We start from the raw sequence: 21858 nt of genomic DNA, 5'->3' as shown, positions 1-21858 counted from the left end.
AGTGCTGATGGTGAGACCTCTTTAAGAATGCTTTTAGATATTATTTTTCCTAGATTTGGAGTTCCTAGATATCTTATGACTGATGGAGGTTCTCATTTTATTCATGGTGGTTTTAGAAAAACTCTTGCTAAATATGGTATTAATCATAGAATTGCTTCCGCTTATCATCCTCAAACTAGTGGGCAAGTAGAATTATCAAATAGAGAGATTAAATCTATCTTGCAAAAGACTGTTAATAAATCTAGAAAGAATTGGGCTAGTAAATTGAAGGAAGCACTATGGGATTATAGAACTGCTTATAAAAATCCCATGGGTATGTCACCTTATAAAATGGTTTATGGGAAAGCTTGTCATTTACCTTTAGAACTAGAGCACAAAGCTTATTGGGCTGTAAGAGAACTAAATAAAGATCCTAAACTTGCCGGTAAGAAGAGATTGCTACAATTGAGTTCTCTAGATGAATGGAGAAGTGAAGCTTATGAAAATGCTAAACTCTTTAAAGAGAAAGTTAAGAAATGGCATGATACAAGAATTATCAAAAGAGAATTTAATGTTGGGGATAAAGTCATATTGTATCGGTCTCGTCTCAGATTTTTTGCAGGGAAATTACTCTCAAAATGGGAAGGACCATATGTCATTGTGGAGGTGTATCGTTCAGGGGCAATTAAAATTAGTTCTCTGCAAGGCGATGCCACACAAGTGGTGAATGGACAAAGACTCAAGCAGTATATCTCTGGAGATTCTTATAATGAAGATGTTGATGTTATTCAAGTGGTGACACCGGAAGCTTTCATCAAAGGTCAAATTGACAGTTCTGCAGAGTTCGACTTTGAATAGGTAACAGTACTGGTAATAAAAAGATTGCGTTTTACTTCCGAACAATGTTTTTGCTGTTTTTGGAAAATATGAAAAATTACGAGATCGAAACGGAGTGGAGGAGACGCACGAGGGCCTGTCCCCATAGGCCGGCGCGGGCCCCAGCCTGGCCGCACCGCCCTATGAGGAGAGCCCCTCGCTGCTCCTTTTCGACTCTGGGTCGACCTGGTACTTTCCTTCTGTCGTAAAAATTTCTTCTATATAATCCCCCGGATCCCTGGAGGTCCGTATATCGTTTTCTCGTCGTGTTTTGTTTCGAGCTATTTTCTGCCAGGATCTGCTTCGGATCTAGAGCCACCAAGTCTTCGTCAGGAACTCCGAAGGACAGCTTCTTGGAGGACGTCGTCAACCCATACGTGAACGAGCTGAAGATGCACCCCAAGGAAATGCTGCTCGTAGATGGAGAGTTGCAGATCAAAGATGTCCAGTGTCCTAAAGGAGAAGGAAGCTTGGAAGACCGGATGGAGAAACTAGAACAAGAGGTCTTCAACTACAAGAAGATGGTTGAGCGTGAAGTGGACATCTTCCACAAGATTGTGTCTGAACTCATTGATGGACACAAGAAGGAGACTGCAAAGCTGTGGGACGACATCCTCTCGCTTCACGACACCACCAACAAACTCAAAGCTCAACTCTATGATGTTCAGAATCAAAACTGTGAGTATGAAAACAGGTTTAAACACATAAGCTATGCTGCTAGTTTCAGGATTCCCGAGACCAAGATGTCGTTTGTTGATGGAGAGCCTCTTCCTTGGAAGTCTGATGATGGGAAGAATTCATCACCACCACCGCCGAAGGAGTAATTCATCATCGGTATTGGCACCCCCTTGGTTTGTTCCAAGCTTGGGGAAGTGCCGCGGTATCATATCATCACTATCTTTTACTTTTTACTGTCAAGTAGTGTCCTGTCATGAGTAGGGAAGTTATCATATAAGATGGGTTGCAGTGTGGAAGTATCTCTCCTTTAGTTGGTTGTCGATGTATCCCTTGGTGTGAGTTATCGTTATGAAATATTAATGAGAAGTCTTATCATTTACATATTGCACATCTTATTTTAGTTTGCAATCTCTATTATATGATTGATCTTGTTATTAGTATTGGGATCACTTTGGGAGCATTGACTAAATCTATTTGGTTTTGGCAAACTTAGCATTGGTCAATAGCAACAACACTTTGAGGTTTAAGTAGAAAAGAGAAATACATGTAGTTGTTTCATTGTCTTTCTTTCTTGTTAGCTCTTAGCTTATTATTCTGAAGTTAAAATTGTTTGTGCTTACAAGGAAGATGCATGACTGTTTCTATCACATGTATATTTGTTTGTTTCCCTCAACTCTTATGCTTGCTAATCAACCTTGCTAGCCAAAAACCTGTACTGAGAGGGAATGCTTCTCGTGCATCCAAACTTTAACCCAAACCTATGCCATTAGTGTCCACCATAACTACCTACTATGTGGTATTTTCTGCCATTCCAAGTAAATACTTCGTGTGCTCCCTTTAAACAATTCAAAATTTACTATCTCTTATTTGTGTCAATGTTTTATAGCTCATGAGGAAGTATGTGGTGTTTTATCTTTCAATCTTGTTGGGCAACTTTCACCAATGGACTAGTGGCTTCATCCGCTTATCCAATAATTTTGCAAAAAGAGCTGGCAACGGGGTTCCCAGCCCCAATTAATTAACCTTCATAATTTTACAAAAAGACACTCCTCCATGGTATGAGATTGTTGGAAAGCACCCGAGGATTCGGTTAGCCATGGTTTGAGAAAGCAAAGGTTGGGAGGAGTGTCATCTCTAAATAAAACTAAAAAAAATAGACACTCCTTCATGGTATGAGAATGATTGGAAGGCACCTGAGGATTCGGTTAGCCATGGTTGTGAAAGCAAAGGTTGGAAGGAGTGTCAACCAAAAATAAAATTTTATGGGAGCCGCTCTTCGAGAGTCCGTCTGGCAAGGGGGTTAGAGTGCCCACTACCATTCGTTGACAACAACAAACACCTCTCAAAATTTTACTTTTATGTTCTTTATATGATTTCAAAACTGAAAAAGCTCTAGCACATGATTTAATCCCTGCTTCCCTCTGCGAAGGGCCTATCTTTTACTTTATGTTGAGTCAGTAAACCTATTTCCCTCCATCTTAAGCAAGCAATTGAGTTGTTGTGATCAAACCATTTATATTGTGATTTACTTAATCATGCCTTTTACTCTTCCTTGTTTAGTACAAGTTTTATCTGAATGAATATAGCTTTGAAAGTTATCAATGATTATAAGGAGATTATTATGATTAAGTATGCAAGTTGTGCCATATAAGCTTTAACATAAGAGCGCTGCTCGATAGATAAGTACAATCTGTTAATCGTTCTCTGACCAAGAACGAAGTTTGCCATCACCAATTATGATTTCTTATGCACCTTTATTTGTGATTATCTTCTACTTGTTTCAAGTTGAATTATATGAGGAAGTTGTTCACTAGAATGTCTTGTGTGAATTAATATGATGCTTCTTGTCCGTATTTGGTTTATCGACTCTTCACTCCATAAACATGTGGTCCTGTTTCCCGAGTTCAGTTTCGCTTGGGGACAAGCGAAGTCTAAGCTTGGGGGGAGTTGATACGTCCATTTTGCATCACTATTTTATATCATAATTTACTGTTATTCATTGATATATTTCATATTTAGAGGTGATACTTATGTTATTTCATCTATTTTGCATGTTTCATGATTATTCGAGAATCGCGCACCGGAGCCAGGATTCTGCTGGAAAAAGCACTGTCAGAATGCAATATTTCGGAAGATCAACAATTGAAGGAAATTACACGGAAAATCTTATTTTTCCAGAAGACGAAGATAGCCAAAAGGAGGAGCCGAGGAGGGCCGCCATGGCCCCCCCATAGGCCGGCGCGGTCCCAGGCCTGGCCGCGCCGCCTTGTGGGGAGGGGGCCCACAGCCCCCTCTGGCCTCCTCTCCTTCGCGTACTTCTTCGTCTCGAAAACCTAAGCTCCAGAGAATAGTCGCGAAGAGTCACAGCCGCCTCTGCGGGGTGGAAAACACCAGAGAGAAAAGAGCTTTCCGGCAGGCTGAAATCTGCCGGGGAAATTCCCTCCCGGAGGGGGAAATCGACGCCATCGTCATCGTCATCGAGCAGGACATCATCTCCATCATCATCACCATCATCTTCATCATCATCACCGCCATCTCCACCGCTGCACCTCGTCACCGCTGTAACAATTAGGGTTGGATCTTGATTGTTTGATAGGGGAAACTCTCCTGGTATTGATTTCTACTTGTTATTGATGCTATTGAGTGAAACCATTGAACCAAGGTTTATGTTCAGATTGTTATTCATCATCATATCACCTCTGATCATGTTCCATATGATGTCTCGTGAGTAGTTCGTTTAGTTCTTGAGGACATGGGTGAAGTCTAAATGTTAGTAGTGAATTATGTTGGGTAATATTCAATGTTATGATATTTAAGTTGTGGTGTTATTCTTCTAGTGGTGTCATGTGAACGTCGACTACATGATACTTCACCTTTATGGGCCTAGGAGAATACATCTTGTACTTGTTTGCCAATTGCGGGGTTGCCGGAGTGACAGAAACCTAAACCCCCGTTGGTATATCGATGCAGGAGGGATAGCAGGATCTCAGAGTTTAAGGCTGTGGTTAGAATTATCTTAATTACTTTCTTGTAGTTGCGGATGCTTGCAAGGGGTATAATCACAAGTATGTATTAGTCCTAGGAAGGGCGGTGCATTAGCACAGGATCACCCACACAACACTTATCAAAACAATGAAGATTAATCAGCTATATGAAGTGAAAGCACTAGACTAAATTCCCGTGTGTCCTCAAGAACGTTTGGTCATTATAAGTAAACAAACCGGCTTGTCCTTTGTGCTAAAAAGGATTGGGCCACTCGCTGCAATTATTACTCTCGCATTTTACTTACTCGTGCTTTATTCATCTGCTACATCAAAACCCCATGAACACTTGTTTGTGAGCATTTACAGTGAATCCTTCATCGAAACTGCTTGTCAACACCTTCTGCTCCTCGTTGGGTTCGACACTCTTATTTATCAAAAATACTACGATACACCCCCTATACTTGTGGGTCACCACATGTCTTGTAGTGCATCGCCCCCGGCGAACGTCTTGCAGTACACACGCCCTCGTGTAGCCCGACGCGCGCCTCCTCGCCCTTGCGCTCGCCGAGAAGCTCGACGTGCTCAACCGCGTCGCCGCCCGCCTTGGCTCCCGCGCTATGCGCGCCCTCGTGGGGCCTAACGACGCATGCCTCCTCGACATCCTCACTGCCCCGGCGCTTCTCCACCCGACCTCGCCCCGACCAGGAACTTCTCCGTCGCGACGCGCACGCCGTGGTGGCACCGAGCATGCCTCGCGGGAATCCTGGCGTGACGTCGAGATCACGGAAGGCTCGGCTCCGATGAGTTTCTCCGCGCCGTTTGTAGTCGCCGTAGGGGAGAGAGAGGGGGATCTGATCAAAAGCCAGCCTGACACTGTCTCTGACCATGTTTTTTTTTTGAAATTATAACAATATATTAGGTCAGCAAGCCGCCTCATTAAAAAGCTTCCAGCCCCCTTAGGTACCCTGGTAAGGAAAAGAGTGCGTAAGAAACTTGCCGCCTTTTGATCAAATCACCGTTACATCATTTATGAGTTTAGCTAGAATAAAGCTAGGGGGTTCATCGACCCAATTACAATTCACTTTGTTACAGAAACACTCTCTAGCTAACTCATGGGCAACTTCATTTGCTTCTCTATGGCAGAAACGGTAACGAACATTTCCAATATTTGTAGCATAGTCAACGCAGTCCGCATATATAGCCGATGGTGCATTCCACCAAGTGTTCTCTCCAGAACAAGCTTCGATAGTTTCCAAAGAATCTGACTCCATAATAATATTATTGCATCCCATCTCACTAGAAAGTTTAAGACCCTCCCTCATTGCATAAGCTTCCGCAGTGACAGCAGAGTCAATATTTGCCAAGAAAGTAGAGGAGGCTGCAACAAATTTACCTTCACAATCTCTCATAATTGCTCCCGTTGATCCTGCATGATAGTCAGAGTGAAACGATCCATCAACATTCACCTTAAGAAATCTAGCCTCCGATTTAATCCACTTTTCTCTTGGGGGCGTCGGTTTGGAAAGAATTTTTGCTGTATTTGTTGCCATTGAAAGAATAGATATCTTGCATTTTAATAAAGGAGGGACTGGTTCATTATGTGTTATCTGACGACGAATCCACCAAATGTACCAGGCTCCAATAGCTAAAACCTCCTTCTGACCAACATTAAAATCTTGCAAGATCACCTCATCTTGTCTAAACAAGGTTTCCAACACCACAGAGCCTGATCTATCCTGTGTAGCGTCATCAATAACTTTAGTTAGATTTAAAAATTCCCAAAGGTCCTTTGCCATGGGACATTTGAATACCATATGTAGTATGTCTTCAGTCGCATTATTGCAAATAGGGCACCCTCCTTCTGTTCCCACATGTCTATTGCCAATATTGCTTTGAGAGGGACAATACCATGCATTGCTCTCCATATAAATATTTTAACTTTATTCGGAACTTTCAGTTTCCAGATAATTTGCCAAACCGGATTGCTAACAGCCAGGCCCGGTATTGCTAACTGTGAAGCACTTGGGCCAAATTTGTGACGCCACTGTAGGTGGTAGCCTGACCAAATTTGTGACGCCACTGTAGGTGGTAGCACTTGGCCATTTGTAGAAAAATTCCATGCTATGAAGTCATCAAAACCATGATTGTTAAGTGGAATTTCCATAATTCTATTAACATCCACCATATTGAATAGCTCAATCAGTTTCTCTTCATTCCATGCCCCATATTTTGTAGTCAGCTCAGAAACAAGAATAGCATTTCCCTCTCCGCGTGGTGATATAATTTTCCTATCAGGACTAGAGGGTATCCAGGGATCATTATATATGTTGATTTTCTCTCCATTCCCTACCCTCCAGATATACCCTCTCTTCAATGTAGCCATGCCTGCAAGGATACTCTGCCAAGTAAAAGAGGAGCCAGATTTGGGGCCGGCTTTTAATATGTCACCATCAGAGTAATATTTTGACCTCAGAACTCGAGCACACAATGAATCTGGTGTGTTAATCAATCTCCAGACTTGTTTGGCCAACATAGCAAGATTGAAAGAATGAAAATCCCTGAATCCCATACCACCTTCCTTCTTTGGGTAGCAAAGTTTCCACCATGCCATCCAATGCATTTTTTTACCACTATCATCATCACCCCACCAGAATTGAGAAATAGCATCCATCATTCTTTTACAGACACCAATTGGGATTTGGAAGACAGACATTGCATAAACAGGTATAGCCTGAGCCACAGCCTTTAACAGAATTTCCTTTCCCCCAATAGATAAGAATTTTTCTTTCCAACCATTGATCCTTTCAATTATTCTCTCCACAAAATCAAATAAACAGTCACTTCTATCAGCCCCAACAATAGCAGGTAACCCAAGATATTTATTAGATAATGCTTCAATATCAATATGCAGGGTTTCACAAATTTCCTCTCTTACTAGTGCATGTGTATTTGGAGAAAAGAAGATGCTAGATTTCACCAAGCTCACCATCTGGCCCGAATTTGCACAGTATGTATCTAGAACTTGTTGCAAGGAAGTTGCATTATTCATGTCCGCCTTCATGAGAATAAGAGAATCATCAGCAAATAGTAAATGAGAAACTGACGGTGCATGTCTGCACACTCTTACCCCATCAATGCCACAAACTTCTTCTTCATGCAATAAGAGACTAGATAAACCCTCTGCACATATGAGGAACAAATATGGAGAGAGGGGATCTCCCTGACGGAGGCCCCTAGTAGGATAATAAGCTTATGTTTCCTCTGAATTAAACCTCACTTGATACTTAACAGAACGAACACATGCCATCATCATTGTTATCCAGCCTTCAGAAAAGCCAAGCCTCCTCATCATATTCTCCATGAAAATCCACTCCACCCTATCGTAAGCTTTGTGCATATCTAACTTTACTGCACAAGTCCCATTGTGCCCATTCCTTTTATTTTTTATAGAGTGGATACACTCATATGCCACAAGTACATTATCTATGATAAGGCGACCCGGAACAAATGCACTTTGCATGGGAGAGATCACATCAGGTAATTCTTTTTTCAGTCTAAAGGCCAGCATCTTAGAGATTATCTTATAAATTACATTGCATAAGCTAATAGGCCGATATTGAGTAACTGTCTCCGGGGAATCAACTTTTGGAATCATAACAATTGTTGTATCATTCCATCCTTCAGGAATAGTTCCATTATTGAGAGCATGTAATATCTCAGTAGTTATCTGATCACCACGAAGATTCCAGAACTTCTTGTAAAATACGGCATGAAATACGGCATGAAGACCATCGGGACCATGGGCTTTAAAATCACCAATACTAAAGGCAGCTTTTTTGACATCATCAGCCGAATAGGGTGCCATAAGACGGTCATTCATATCCTGTGTCACTTTGGGCTGAATTATATCCAACACAGCCGGGTATGTCACCTGGACTTCAGAGGTAAATAGATTAGTAAAATAGTCACAGATCAATGGTTTGAGCATCTCCGTACCTTCAGCCCATTCATTATTAGCATCCTTTAACCGTTTAATAAAATTCTTCTTTCGCCGGGCAGTAGCATATTGGTGGAAAAAGTAGTATTTCTATCCCCCTGTAGTAACCAGTTAGCCCTGGACCGCTGAAACCAGTGCATCTCTTCCTGCTCTAACAAAATCTCCACAAGCTCTGACATTTCCTTGGCAATCTTTTCATTTTCATCATTCATAGGCCCATTCGTAGCTCTATCAAACTTAACTTGGGCATTGCGAATTCTTTTCTTTGGCTGTTTTAAGACACATCTGTCCCAATTTTGGATGGATTTATGCATGTGCTCTAGTTTGTCCAGGACACTACCATTAGGTACATCCTCATTTGCATTCAACCAGGCTTGCTCAACCACCTCTCTGAATTTCGATCATGAAGCCATTTTGCCTCAAAACGCATAGTGGAGCTTCGTGTGTTAGGCATAATTTGATAGTCTGTATCGAGCATAATTGGGCGATGATCCGATCTCGCGTATTCCAAATGTTGCACCACCGAACCCGGGTGCATAGCATTCCAAGCACTATTAGCAATCACTCTATCCAATCTCTGCCGCATCCTTCCCCTTTTCCAAGTGAAAGGTTCCCCCATAAACCCAAGATCAATTAAATCACAATCAGATAAAACGTCCCTGAAGGCTTGCATATAGTTGTGCGGTCTGGGATTACCTCCTTCTTTTTCGTGGTTAAACAGAATCTCATTGAAGTCACCTATGATCGCCCGGGGGGGTTGTGTTGTGCATGGAGCTCTCTGATTTTGTCCCAGGTCAAGTGTTTGTCCTCCCATTTAGGCTCACCGTAAATACCAGTCAATATCCATATTTTCTGTGGGCTCTCAATGATTCGAACATCAATATACTTAGGGGCAGAGAATATCTTGTTGAATTGTTATCTATTTTTTCCATAGTAACAAAACTCCTCCACTTCGACCATCACTCGGATTTACAATCATGAAATCCATCTTTAATCTTCTTTCTAAACATTCAGCCGGATAACTGTCTAAGTGTGTCTCCGACAAAAACAGCACATCAGGGTTGCATCGCCTCTGGAAGTCCAGGAGCGCTCGAACTGCCGGTTCATTCCCCAAGCCCCCGGCAGTTCACTCCTAAAATTCTCATTGATCCTGGCGGCGCCCCTCCATGGAGCCCGCCAATTCAGAGTTAACAGTTGAATCGCTCTTGTCAGTCTTCTTCTTTCTTTTTGTGTCCCTCACAGGTATCGGACTCGGGGGAGGCCCAGGTTCAAATTGGGCAGCGAGTGCACCTACCTTTGTGGCTCCATCGACATTCATCGCAGCCCCTTCATTGGCTGTGTTAATGTTGCCAGACAAGATATCCACTCGGCCATCTCCTGCTCCTCTCTTTTTTCCTATATCAGGATCATCTTCCTCCATATCAGATTCCTTCCCACTCTCCTTTGTTTCAAAAGGGTCAAAAAACTTCCAGCACCACGGCCCAAAAACCCTGATCTTCCCGCTCGTCCACCTCTTCCACCACGGCCAGAACTGCTTGCGTTCCTCATCTGCCAAGTGAAGACAGCACGAAGATTCTTAAAAATTTACGAGGCTGGATCATGGACACCATCACCATGTTCTTTACTTATGTGTCCAAGCATGCCGCACACCGAGCACCAATCCGACATGCGTTCGTACTTTACCAGAAACAGTTCCCTCTTCCCACCTCGAATGATCGAGACCACACTTTTCAATTGCTTGTACACATCGATCTTAACCTTCACCCTATAGAAATTACCGACAAAATCCGTCGAAGGGACCTCTTGGGACACAAAATCCCCCACCTTGCCAGCCAACGTCTTCACCATCCCTTTATACCCGTCTGGTAAATCATGGATCTGTATCCACATCAAGATCGTTCTTAGCTAGATTGTTGATGGCTTGGTAAACCCATCATACGGCGCAAATCAATACACTCTTCCCCTGAACACCCAAGGGCCACCATCCATCACCTTCTCCCAATCACCAAGGCAAGAGAATTGTAGAGAAAACAGATTGTCTTCGATCACACGGATCTTGACATCCTTTGCGAGATCCCACGCAGACCTCATATTTTTGAAGAACCAGAAGTGACTAAATTCAGTTTCCGTATGAACTTTTGCAACAGCCATCCAACGAGTAGCCGCCTCCGGCTGCTTCTCCTCTTCCTCAAACACCACAACATCCCTGTCGTCTTTAGTGAGTCCCAGCTTTTCCATCATGGTTGCAACCTCATCGGTCTGAGTAGTGCACTCCGACACCGCCTTTGCCATGATCTGCAAGAAAACTCTCTCCAGACCGTAGATCGGATTGAAACCCTCATAACAGCCACTACCTAGCGATCCAAGACTGGGCAGCCCGAGAACTCCAGGAGCAGTTACACAAAGGGATCGGACGGGGAACCTCTACGCCGGCGTCACCGTCGAGAGAATCCTGAAAACCTAGCGAGAGGGAAAACTTTGTCTCGCATGTCTCTGACCATGCTTTAATTGCTGGTCCAACATGTGATGTATTCCAACCGGTATTCTCGTTGTGTGAAAAAAAGCCTTTGGACCCTACCTCTACGTGGACCAATGGCTCCTAGACATTTGCCCAGATCATATACCCACCGGTTCATTCTTGCTATTCCCAGATGAAGAGATCCTATACAAGTCTCTTCCCTCTTTCTCCAACGACACGCCCTGGTCCGCCCGAAAACTCATTTTTAAAGGCAACTGTATGTGTAGGAGTGTCATCTACCACATATTAGCTTTGAGATTGGTGAGACTACTTATGTCCTTTTTGACAAAACTGAAACATAATTGAAACAGATTTGAATAGTAGAAAACGTTTCACAAGTTTCATAAACACGTGAGCAACATTTGTGAAACTTTGTGAAACATACTTTTTGAATAGTAATTTTTTTTTCATAAGTTTCAAACATGTTTCACAAATTTTAGACATATTTCACAAATTTTTAGAAACTAGGTCAACACATGGGTGACGTTAGCATAATGTCATCACTGGTGTACCTACCGGAGCCGGTAAATTCGCTGCGTTCCTGGTCCGCCTCCTCCCCTCCCTTCTCCGTGAGCTGGCATTTGGTACTTCTACTCTCCCTTGTATTCTTTCTCCTCCCTGTCTCCACCTGACCGCTTCCCTTGAAGCGAAGAGGGGGAAGGATATCGCTGAATTTCCAGGTACCTTTGCTCCTCCGCGCAGTTCCCAAGATCGCATTCCTGAATTTGCAATCCGCGTGCTACGTGCATGTTCTTGACTCAGATCCGCTATTCACTCGGTAGAGCCAGGATTTACGGGACCCGGAAGGTGTTGCTGAATTGCCGGTCCTTTGGTCCGATGCAGGTTTCTTGGGCGTACGTGGAGGTGAATTGGCATCCGGTGGTTGACTTGACTGGTGGTTGGCCAGGCGCCGGAGATGGGAAAGGGCGGCGGCTGCGTCCCCAGCAAGAAACGCCAGCCGCCGGCCAACACCGTCGCCGCCGCGCCCTCGTCGTCGTCCGCCGGTGCGGTGCCGCGGGACGCGCCCGAGGAGACCCTGGACTCGGCTGCCGGGGAGTCGGGGCGGACGCTGCGGCTGTACATCGTGTTCTACTCGATGTACGGGCACGTGGAGGCGTTGGCGCGTCAAGCGGCAGCGGGAGCGGGCGCGGTGGAGGGGATAGAGGTCGTCCTGCGGCGGGTGCCGGAGACGCTCTCGCCGGAGGTGCTGGAGAAGATGCAGGCGCCGGCCAAGGACCCCGCCGTCCCGGTCATCGCAGCGCCGGCCGACCTGGAGGAAGCCGACGGGGTGCTGTTCGGGTTCCCGACCAGGTACGGCGCCATGGCCGCGCAGATGAAGTCCTTCTTTGACTCTACAGGCTCCCTCTGGGAAAAACAGAGGCTCGCCGGGAAGCCTGGAGGCTTCTTCGTCAGCACTGGAACCCAGGGGGGCGGCCAGGAGACCACTGCGTAAGCATTTCATCACCTCTTCCAGACAGATGAATTAATTTGTTAATCTGTTGAACATTTCATTTTTATGGTAGTGCTCGTCATTATGCACTGAAATTTGGTATTGATGTCATTCTTAAAGTGGACGATGTTAGATCACTTCCCTCTCCCAATCCTCGTTCATTGAACTGACTGTTTTGAACTGAACCGTGAGGAGACATGATCACTACACTGTCAGGAACTTTTGACTCTGTTGGTGTTTTTCACTGCCTCATAGGTTGCCACACGGCAACATATGCAATTGAGAGGCCAATGAGTACTCGGTTTAACATCATATTCTCTTCTAATTTGTTCTAAAGATTGATCCGTGAATAATTCCAGTGCCCGAATTTTCAGCAGGATACATAATTTGCTTTTGCACTCAATCCATCGATATGGTTTGAGTGCTCACCACTAATTAGCCATCGAAAAGAGGGGTTCCAATATAAGCAATCTCCGGCCAAATGGAGCACAATGTCTTGATAAATTTCACGTAAAAGCATCTCCACCGGCGGATAGCGATTTGGGGGCCGGTGCTGTTTTTGGGCTCACACTGGCGCGCCCAATAAAGCGCCTGCGCGGTGTCGAGCCCAATAGAAGCGCCAGCAACCCTGTGCCGGCCCCTTCACAAAGGGTGCGAAACTTGGGGGCGGGGAGGGGGGGAACCCTCGTGCACGTAGGAAAGCGTCCGCGGGGACCTTCTGCCAGCCAGACGCTCCGGTTTCCCCCTCCTCCCACCCCGCCCGAGCCGACTCCCAGCCATCTAGATTGTCATCGTCGCGTCCCCCGTGCTTGCCTTCCATCCCGCCTATCTAGAAACCTCCGTCCATTGACACTCAGCCACTCCCTCGCCTCTTTCGGCCGGAATAGAGGTCGCTGCCACCGCCGCCCAACCGCCCCGCCCGAAAGGTGTTCGTAGGGTTGCCACGATGGACAAAGATGACGAGATGTTGGTGCAGCTGTTCATGGAGGAGGAGAACACTGCCGCTGTCCGGTGGCAGCAGCAACTGATTGTGACAAGCCTCCTTGCTGGCCGTGCCTCGATGCGGCGGTTCAAGGCCAGGCAAGAGGAAGAACGTCAAGCCGGCGCCATGCTGCTTGAGTGTGTCTACTTCGTCGGCGATGCTACTCATACGCCGAAGGAATTTCGGCGCCGGTTTAGGATGAACAAGGATCTGTTCATGAAGATTGTCTTTGGCGCCAGCGAGTACGACGACTACTTCATGAGCAAGCAAGATTGCACGGGTTTTTGGGGCTTCTCAATCTAGAAATGCACTGCTGCAATGCGTTGTCTTGTATATGGAGCTCATCTAGATATAGTCAATGACTACCTGCGCATGGCGGTGTCGACATGTTCAAAGACTGTCTACAGGTTTTGTCGAGCCGTCATAGCGGTGTTTGGTGGGGATTATTTGAGAGCATCAAGGGCAGATGATACAACTTGTATCCTGGAACAAAATGCAGCCCGAGGGTTTTCTGGGATGCTCGGAAGCATTGGTTGTATGCATTGGGGTTGGAAGAATTGCCCTTTTGCTTGGCAAGGGATCTAAAGGGGCATATGGGCGAGTGCAGTGTCTTTCTTGAGGCGGTGGCAGACTATGACCTCTGGATTTGGCATGCTTTCTTTGGCATGGCAGGAACAAACAATGATATCAACGTGCTGCAGCGCTCTTTGGTGTTTTACTTTCCAAGCTAGCTAAGGGAGAAGCTCCAAGCTAGCTAAGGGAGAAGCTCGTGCCGTGAACTTTGAGGTAAACAGCCACACATACAACAAGGGATACTATCTAGCTGATGGTATCTATCCAACGCGTGCTACATTTGTGAAGACAATCCCGGCTCTAGCTTCGGAGATGGACGCTTATTTTGCGACATGCCAGGAAGCAGCTCGCAAGGATGTTGAGCGTGCTTTTGGGGGTGCTTCAGCAGCGTTTCATCGTTGTCAGCTCTCACTTGGTCCGAGTCTTAGATTTGGGAGGTGATGAACGCTTGTGTAATCATGCACAACATGATCATTGAGAGCGAGCGCGACGAACCTGTGATCAATCAAATCCATTTGATTATCAGGGGCCTCTTGCTGAAGTAGAGCATGTACCCCAACAATTTACTGCTTTCCTTCACATGCACCAAGAAATCCGAGATGCACGTTCGTGCTCAACTGCATGCAGATCTAGCTATGCATTTGTGGGCGAGGAGAGGAGTCGCCAACAACGCATGATTTAATTTGAATCATTATATGAATAATTTCCTTTGTATTTGTGTTAAACTATGTTAAAATATTCTATGAATAATTTTATGTGATTGATTAATTGTTTCAAAATATTGTAAAGGGAAAACAAAAGATTTTGGGCGCCGGTTTGGGGAGGACGGTGTGGGAACCCGTTCCCCAATGGAGGAACGTCTGCTGGCTCCCCCGATAGAGTACTGCTGGTGCACCTATTTGGAGGGCGCCGGTGGAGATGCTCTAAGGGCAACACAAGCAAGTTAATGTCACAAACTAACATAAGCCATATGTTGATGATGTTTGAGTGGTTGGTAGTTACAACATATGGAAATGAGGTGCTACTAATAGCTGTTTGAGTTGCTGATGCACTCTTTTCTTCATAACTGATGATCATGGACTATTAACAACAGAGATAGCTTGGTAGTGGAGGCATTTATGGACAATAGGACACTATTATTTTTGCAAAAGAAATTCATCACGAGTTAATGTCATAGTACAGATATCTTCTATGTGTGTACCTGATCAGGATCTGCTCTACTACCTACTGTTCAATATGGTTAGTGTGGTTCACTCCTAACCACAAGCTTTCATTCAAATTTAGGATTATTTACATAAAATTGAATGAAACTTGAATTTTAAACTAGACTGAATTAAACCCTAATCTACTCATTGTCGGTTGGGCCCGCGACGGGCCTGCCTCGTCGTCGTTCTTCCCCTTTGTTTCCACATGCACCCGTACCTTCCTCTACACCCTTGCTTCGCGAATTTGGCGGTGGAGCATGGCCACCGGCGATGTTGGAGCTTGCCGGAAGGAGACTCCTTGTTCTGGGCAAACCTCGCTTGCTCGCGGGCGGCCGCCTCGGCTTGGTGCTGAGCATTTAGCTCAATTAGCCTGTGCTGCTTAGCCATCATCAGCTGGCGCGAGATCTCGACGGCATGCTCGAAGTGGGCTTGGTTGATATACTCCAGCTCTTCCTCCTCCAGTCTCTGGAAACGCTGCTCGTCGGCGTGGAACGGCTGCTCCTCACCGCACTGCGCCACCTCTTCTGCCGCCTCGGCATCTGCGTCTGCTTCGAACCTTCGAACGCCTTGTTCCACTCGTCGAACTAGAAGTCATCGAAGTTGAACTCAGGCAGCTCCTGCCGCAGGCTCTTGCTGCGGTGGTGGTTGCGGCGCCGCTGGCAGCATGCTACCGTTCCGGCCTAGCATCGAGTACATGGCCGCCAGCCTGTGCGGCATTGTTTTGCAGAGGCGAGTTTGACGGAGGTGAGGAGATCGGTGGTGGCGGAGAGGCTAGTGCGGCGGAGGTTAGCGAAGAGGGCGCACTAAATAGGCGGTGGTGACTCGCCGCAGAGCAACCGAGGCGTCGCATTTAGGGTGGCGGCATCTATGCATGGTGAACCGGTGGCTTCAGTAACGGCAACCTGCCGCCGCCGCAGATCATACGAGGCGTCGCATTTAAGGATGGAGCCGGCTGTAGAGTCGCTGACATGCCGGTCTCGCCTTTGAATCCGACGTGGTATCGTATGCCGGCGGCTGTTCAGCGCCCCGCGCGAAGGGACCATCACGGGTTTGCCGGCGATTGTATTGGGCTCCAAATGGTGCCAGCGCATTATTGGGCACGCAGGTGTGGCCCGACGGGGCCCAAAAAGGGCTCCGGATCCCCAAATCGCTATTGGGGTCGCTATGGGGCGTGGCGGTGGAGATGCTCTGGCACCATTGTTGAACTCAGTAATTTAATTGCTATTCTGCGACCCAGCGCGTCTTTTTGCATGACATGTCAGTGGCGAACATCAAGTAGCATTTTGCGAGGAAAGCATCGACTTATTTACAACAAACTCTTGATTCCAAAATAAGCATTGCCTCCTCATATAACTTTGGCATGCTTGTAATACTGTCCTTTTTTTTTAGGCACTCACTACGAATTCCACTCTCATGCTTCCTGATTCAGTGGGTTTTATATGTACCTTTGCTATGTTGGCCTGATACTGACCAGCCATATGTGCTTCGGTTGTTCACTGCAGCTGGACTGCAATCACCCAGCTGGTGCACCATGGAATGCTATTCGTCCCGATTGGCTACACCTTCGGCTCAGGCATGTTCAACATGGACGACATCAGAGGGGGCAGCCCCTATGGCGCTGGAGTCTTCGCTGGTGACGGTAGCAGGCAGCCCAGTGAGGCGGAGCTTGCCCTCGCCGAGCACCAGGGCAAGTACATGGCCGCCTTCGTGAAGAAGCTTGCCCAGGCCTGACCTTGAGCCAGCAGATGAAGCATCCATTCCACCTGTGTGCCATTGATCAACCATTGTTTTCCTATTCAGCTTCGCTTGCTCCTATTGTCCCCATATATGAACAGCGACCTTTATACATCTTTGATCTGCCATTGTTTTCCTTTTCAGCTTCGCTTGGTCATATTGTCCCAATATTTGCACAGCTTTGCTCTCCGATTGTTTGTTGGAGTAGTCATATAGTTAAATTGAGGTTTCTTTGTACATTTGGTGACATAGATATTGTTTCCTTGACATAAATATTGTTTACTGCCCATTTGGAATATAAGGTCATGCTTGGAACTTGTGAGTTCTTCTGGATTTGTTGTCAGGATTGAACTGTCTGATGTGAAAATTCCTGCATTTCAGTCATATGGTCATCTACTAAATTATCTGTTGCGCAAAGATTCATGCTATTTTTTTTTAAAAAAATTCAAAGCTCCGTGTTACTTTGTTTCTTGACTGATGAGCGTCTTCTTTTTTTTTCACATTTTCCACTGAATAAATAAGCGTCTCTCTCTTCGCTCATCTGGATTTGTTGTCTGGATTGATCTGTCTTTTCTTTTCACATTTAGCGCTTATTTAATGATACTACCTCCATCCAAAAATAAGCCTCCCACCTTTGTATCAAGATGCATTTTAGTTGTAGATACGTTCATAGAAAATGTTGAGGCACTTATTTTAAAACGGAGGGAGAACTTGTTTTAGATCACATGGTGATATTATTAAGACCACAAGTAAACATGTTGCACATTTTAATATGTCAACCAATACATACAATTTAAATTCACGTGAGTACAAAATAAATAAACACTCTAAAAGTAAAATAGTAACACACGCTTGGTGCTAAGTGTTAACTATGATTGTATTTTCAAAACTGAGACACCGGTTGAGGAGATGTTAATACAGGGAGACAACACTGTCGTTTCATCCGTTTCATGATCTGTCCCAGTCGATAATCGCCTTTGATGTAAAAGAATTGAGAACGAAATCTCTGCTTCATTGATTAAGAAGTTAGGTATTTATAGATTCCCAACATGTGCATACATAGTCGGTTACATGTGCATGTTCTGCATTGTTAGCGTTTAGCCAACGCATTCTAACTACTAATAGTTGGTTTAATGGGAAAGCTAACTCCCTACTTAGCTTATATCTAACGCTAACTATTTCTAACACTCCCCCTTGGACAATCGCTGTTCATTAATGATTTCATCATCTTGAAAATTTTCATATAGACTTGAGTGCTCGGACGCCAATGTATGACCTTGATAGTTCTTGATCTTGATATCTTTAGAATCTCTCCTCCAAAAACCCTGTGGGAAAAATATGAGGAGAGTAGTATTTGATATGTTGCTAAAACTCCTTTAAACCCTGTGGGAAAAATAAGGAGAAAATGATACAACATATAAAGATTATTATCTCCATGATAACTCATATGAGAAAAACCTTGATAAGAAAAAATCTCATGAGTGAGTTTAGAGATCAATAATATGCCTTATATACTTCCCTTAAAAACCCCACTGGGGAAAATAAGAGGTACGCCATATATCTTGTGTAAATAGTGCAAAGAGTGCAATATGATGTGCCACCGAAAACTCCTTTAAAACCCAATGGGAAAAATATAAGGAGAAAACAATGTGGCATATCTTAACACTTGTATTTATATTGTCTCATTAAAAACCTTTTATGAGAAACCATTAGGGAAAACTCATTAAGGGAAAAAGAGTACAATATTAATGATCATTACTGGGTTATAATTTGGGAGTTTTACTCCTCCTGAACTTTGCAAATCTAAAAGTTGTCTCACACCAAACCATGAACTTAAATTCATGAATATGGGAATCTGTAAAACAGTGTGAATAAATCTGTTAGATTTTCACATGATATCTTTGCAAAATGTTTATCTCCCTAATTTGGAAAATATTAATTTTAACGCTTATGCATTTGAGCAATACAAGTGGTATTATCTAATAGATAATGGTAGGTGATTCTATTGAATCTTAACCACATGATTTTGAACGTGGTTATGAAGTCATTAGAGTCTATTTCATAGACTTACTTTAGAAGGCTCTTTCATTGAATTCCGTCTATGATATGGTATTTTCGGGATCGGGTAATTATAGCCAATGTAGATTACACAATGGTCAAATCTGATATTTCTAAGGAAATTAATCAAGATCATTTGTGTCTTAAAGATATCAGAGGATATTACTTACACTAACCTTTTAGTTGGGGTTTGTACTTTAAAGAAGTTGGCAGCAATACATTTGCATGCGTGATGTAGTTTGTATTGAGATATGGAACAAGAGGTCCAATAACTTTTCATCACTACTACAATGTATGAATTTGTATCCCTGTTAAGGATAGTGTGACCATATGTATCTTTCATTTGATTTATCCATATTTAATTTCTCCAAAACTTTGTGGACATGTAAAGACTGATAGATATGTATTCCGAAGGAATATACTCAAGTTATAAACTTGGTTAATACTTGGTTCAATCCAAATCTCCATCTTGATATGATTGCAATGACCTTTCATGTATATTATAAACTTTGATGATAAAAGCATTGATATATATAAAGGTCATGTAGAATCCAAATAGGGATTTTTTATGACTACATATAAGCAATCATCATTGTACGAGTAATCCTTTATAAGAAGGAGCTCTTATAGTCAATTGTACCACACAATTTGTGTTTGACTATTTTAAGTCATAGAGTGACTTTTGTATTATTACACATATGTTGCGATTTAATTTTGGATTTGGATTTATAATTCTTAAGGATTTTAATATAGATATCCAAATTGAGTGACCCATATGATTATGTAATCACTACATCCATCAGCTACATGGATAGTTTATTTATAATTGCCAATAATATTAGTATCGAAACATAATTCCACTTATACTAATTGATGAGGTCTAAGACCCCGTTTGTGGCCCGATCTTGCGAATTGACCCGGAAACGAAAGGGGAAAAGAGGAAGAACACGAAGAACACGACGAACGCGATGAACACGATGATCACGGAGACACACGCACGCACACCAACCCGATACAACGATGCTTACCCTCGTGGCTCGATGGACCACGCCGAATAGAATCACCCACGGAAGAGACCGCGGTAGAATTCCGAGGTGAGAGAGACGGTGTTGGAGACGGAGATCGGTGAGGGAGAGAGAGTGCACCACACTAGAATCTCACTCACAAACCCAATCAACAACAAGGGTGGCCTTGATTACAGAGGGATGATACCCTAGGGAGACACAGCTCAAGTTAGGTTTAAGCTATCATCTTGTCTAACCCTAGCAAATGAGGAGTACGGGGATACAAATAGCTCAGATCTGAGTCAAGGGTAGTTTGGGCAAAGGTGACTTAAGTTACAACCGTTGGATGAGAAGCAATGGTTCAGATTTGGTCACATTCGCGCACGGGCGGTACCTCGGGCGGAGGTACCGCTCATGGTACCGGAAACAACCTCATTTGGGCTCGAAGTGTACTGAGGCGCGGGGCACATGGGCGGTACCACGGCCGGTACCATGGCCGGAGGTACCGGCCTGGCCTTCTCTTCCCGCGGGGCGACGTGGCCGCCACAGGGTGCACCAGGGCCGGCCGGTAGTACCGGCCAGGGAGGGGCCGGTAGTACCGGTCCTGCCCCTTTTCCCGCATGGCCACCTCCTGGGCGTGGTACCGGCCAGGGAGGGAGTGGAGGCTCCGGCCATGGCCTGCCTGGAGGCTCCGGCCAGTGGTGGCCGGCCATGGCTGGGCTCCGGCCTCCCTCCTCCTCTTCCCTTCTCTCTTCCTCTTTCTCTTCCTTCCTTCTCTCTTTCTTTCTTCTTCTCTTCTTCTTCCTTCTCCCTTGCACCAAGTGAGTGCCTCCTCCTCTCCGGATCCTCGACGAAGCTTGTACCTAGTAACACAAGACATATCGGAATGAGGTAGCACTCCATCCAAGGTATTGACGAGGTCCAGTGTCGAGAGGAAGGAGTTCACCTTGTCGTGTATGGCTTCGGTTCGGGTTGTCGGTCCACTTGGGGAACACCTTGGCCATGGTGTAGCATCGACGATAGGCGGGGCTACATCATCTCCCCCCCCCCTTGGGGAAGAGTCGTCCTCGACTCTTGTTCCTCCTCATCTCCATGTTGTGGCGAGAGGTCCGAGATGGTAAACGTCTTGCTCACCAAGTACTTGGGAGTTTGTTTGTCGATGAAGCGGTCGAAGAAGAACTTGGGGAAAAACAACTTGCGAAGGGAAAGCTTGTGGATGCCAATTTGGTGTTCGGCGAACAAGAGGCTCTCAATCAAATACGAAGCATCAAGTCGTTTCTCCAAGAGGCATTTGGCAAAAATGGGAACCAAAAGAGTGTCGATGTATCCAAAATTTGGTGGGGCAAAAGTTTGTGCATGTAAAAGTTTGGTTTGTAAAGTGTCAAAAATGTGATGTGTAGCATTGTCCCACACAAATGGAACAATCAAAAGGCAAGTATCGGTGGCAAAATTTTGGGCAAAATTGTTATGTGCAATGGCAAAGAGATGGAAACTTCTAGCTTGGGAAAGTATGGTTGGCGTGAGCCGAGTATGGGTATCCTCAAGTGTCAAACAATCCATTTCAAGTGCCAAAGATGAAACGAGAAATCCAAAGAAGAGCAACTTTATGAGTGACTTGTGGCACAAGATGCATAAGGTGTCTCTCACATGTATGACATGGTCCTTGAGATTGTCGGAGTGTATGATGAAAGCATCAAGACATACAACAACCATTGTGCCAACAAGATGTGTCAAGCTATGTTGCATAAGAGGCAAAAGAGGTGACGAGGAATTGGTCCAAACCGGAAGCTCGACAAGACAAGCCGGAAACACACGAGGGC

General features: G+C 44.8%; 1 protein-coding gene across 2 annotated transcripts; it reads left to right on the top strand.

Annotated features, from left to right (window-relative positions):
- The first annotated feature begins 11557 nt into the window (after positions 1–11557).
- On the top strand, positions 11558–17305 carry LOC127297839 (probable NAD(P)H dehydrogenase (quinone) FQR1-like 1). 2 transcript variants are annotated; one of them, XM_051328003.1, is made up of 3 exons: positions 11558–11712; positions 11876–12481; positions 16745–17305. In XM_051328003.1, exons 2-3 carry the CDS (start codon positions 11949–11951, stop codon positions 16971–16973), a joined length of 762 nt encoding a protein of 253 aa, XP_051183963.1. In that variant the 5' UTR covers positions 11558–11712; positions 11876–11948; the 3' UTR covers positions 16974–17305. The 2 variants fall into 2 exon arrangements, with proteins under 2 accessions (XP_051183963.1, XP_071684902.1); XM_071828801.1 differs by having other exon boundaries at positions 11591–11712; positions 11815–12481.
- Positions 17306–21858: the final 4553 nt, after the last annotated feature.

The sequence above is a fragment of the Lolium perenne genome, chromosome 1 (genome assembly GCF_019359855.2).
Source record: "Lolium perenne isolate Kyuss_39 chromosome 1, Kyuss_2.0, whole genome shotgun sequence".
In the NCBI taxonomy this organism is placed as follows: Eukaryota; Viridiplantae; Streptophyta; class Magnoliopsida; order Poales; family Poaceae; genus Lolium; species Lolium perenne.
This window is presented reverse-complemented; position numbering and strand designations above follow the sequence as displayed.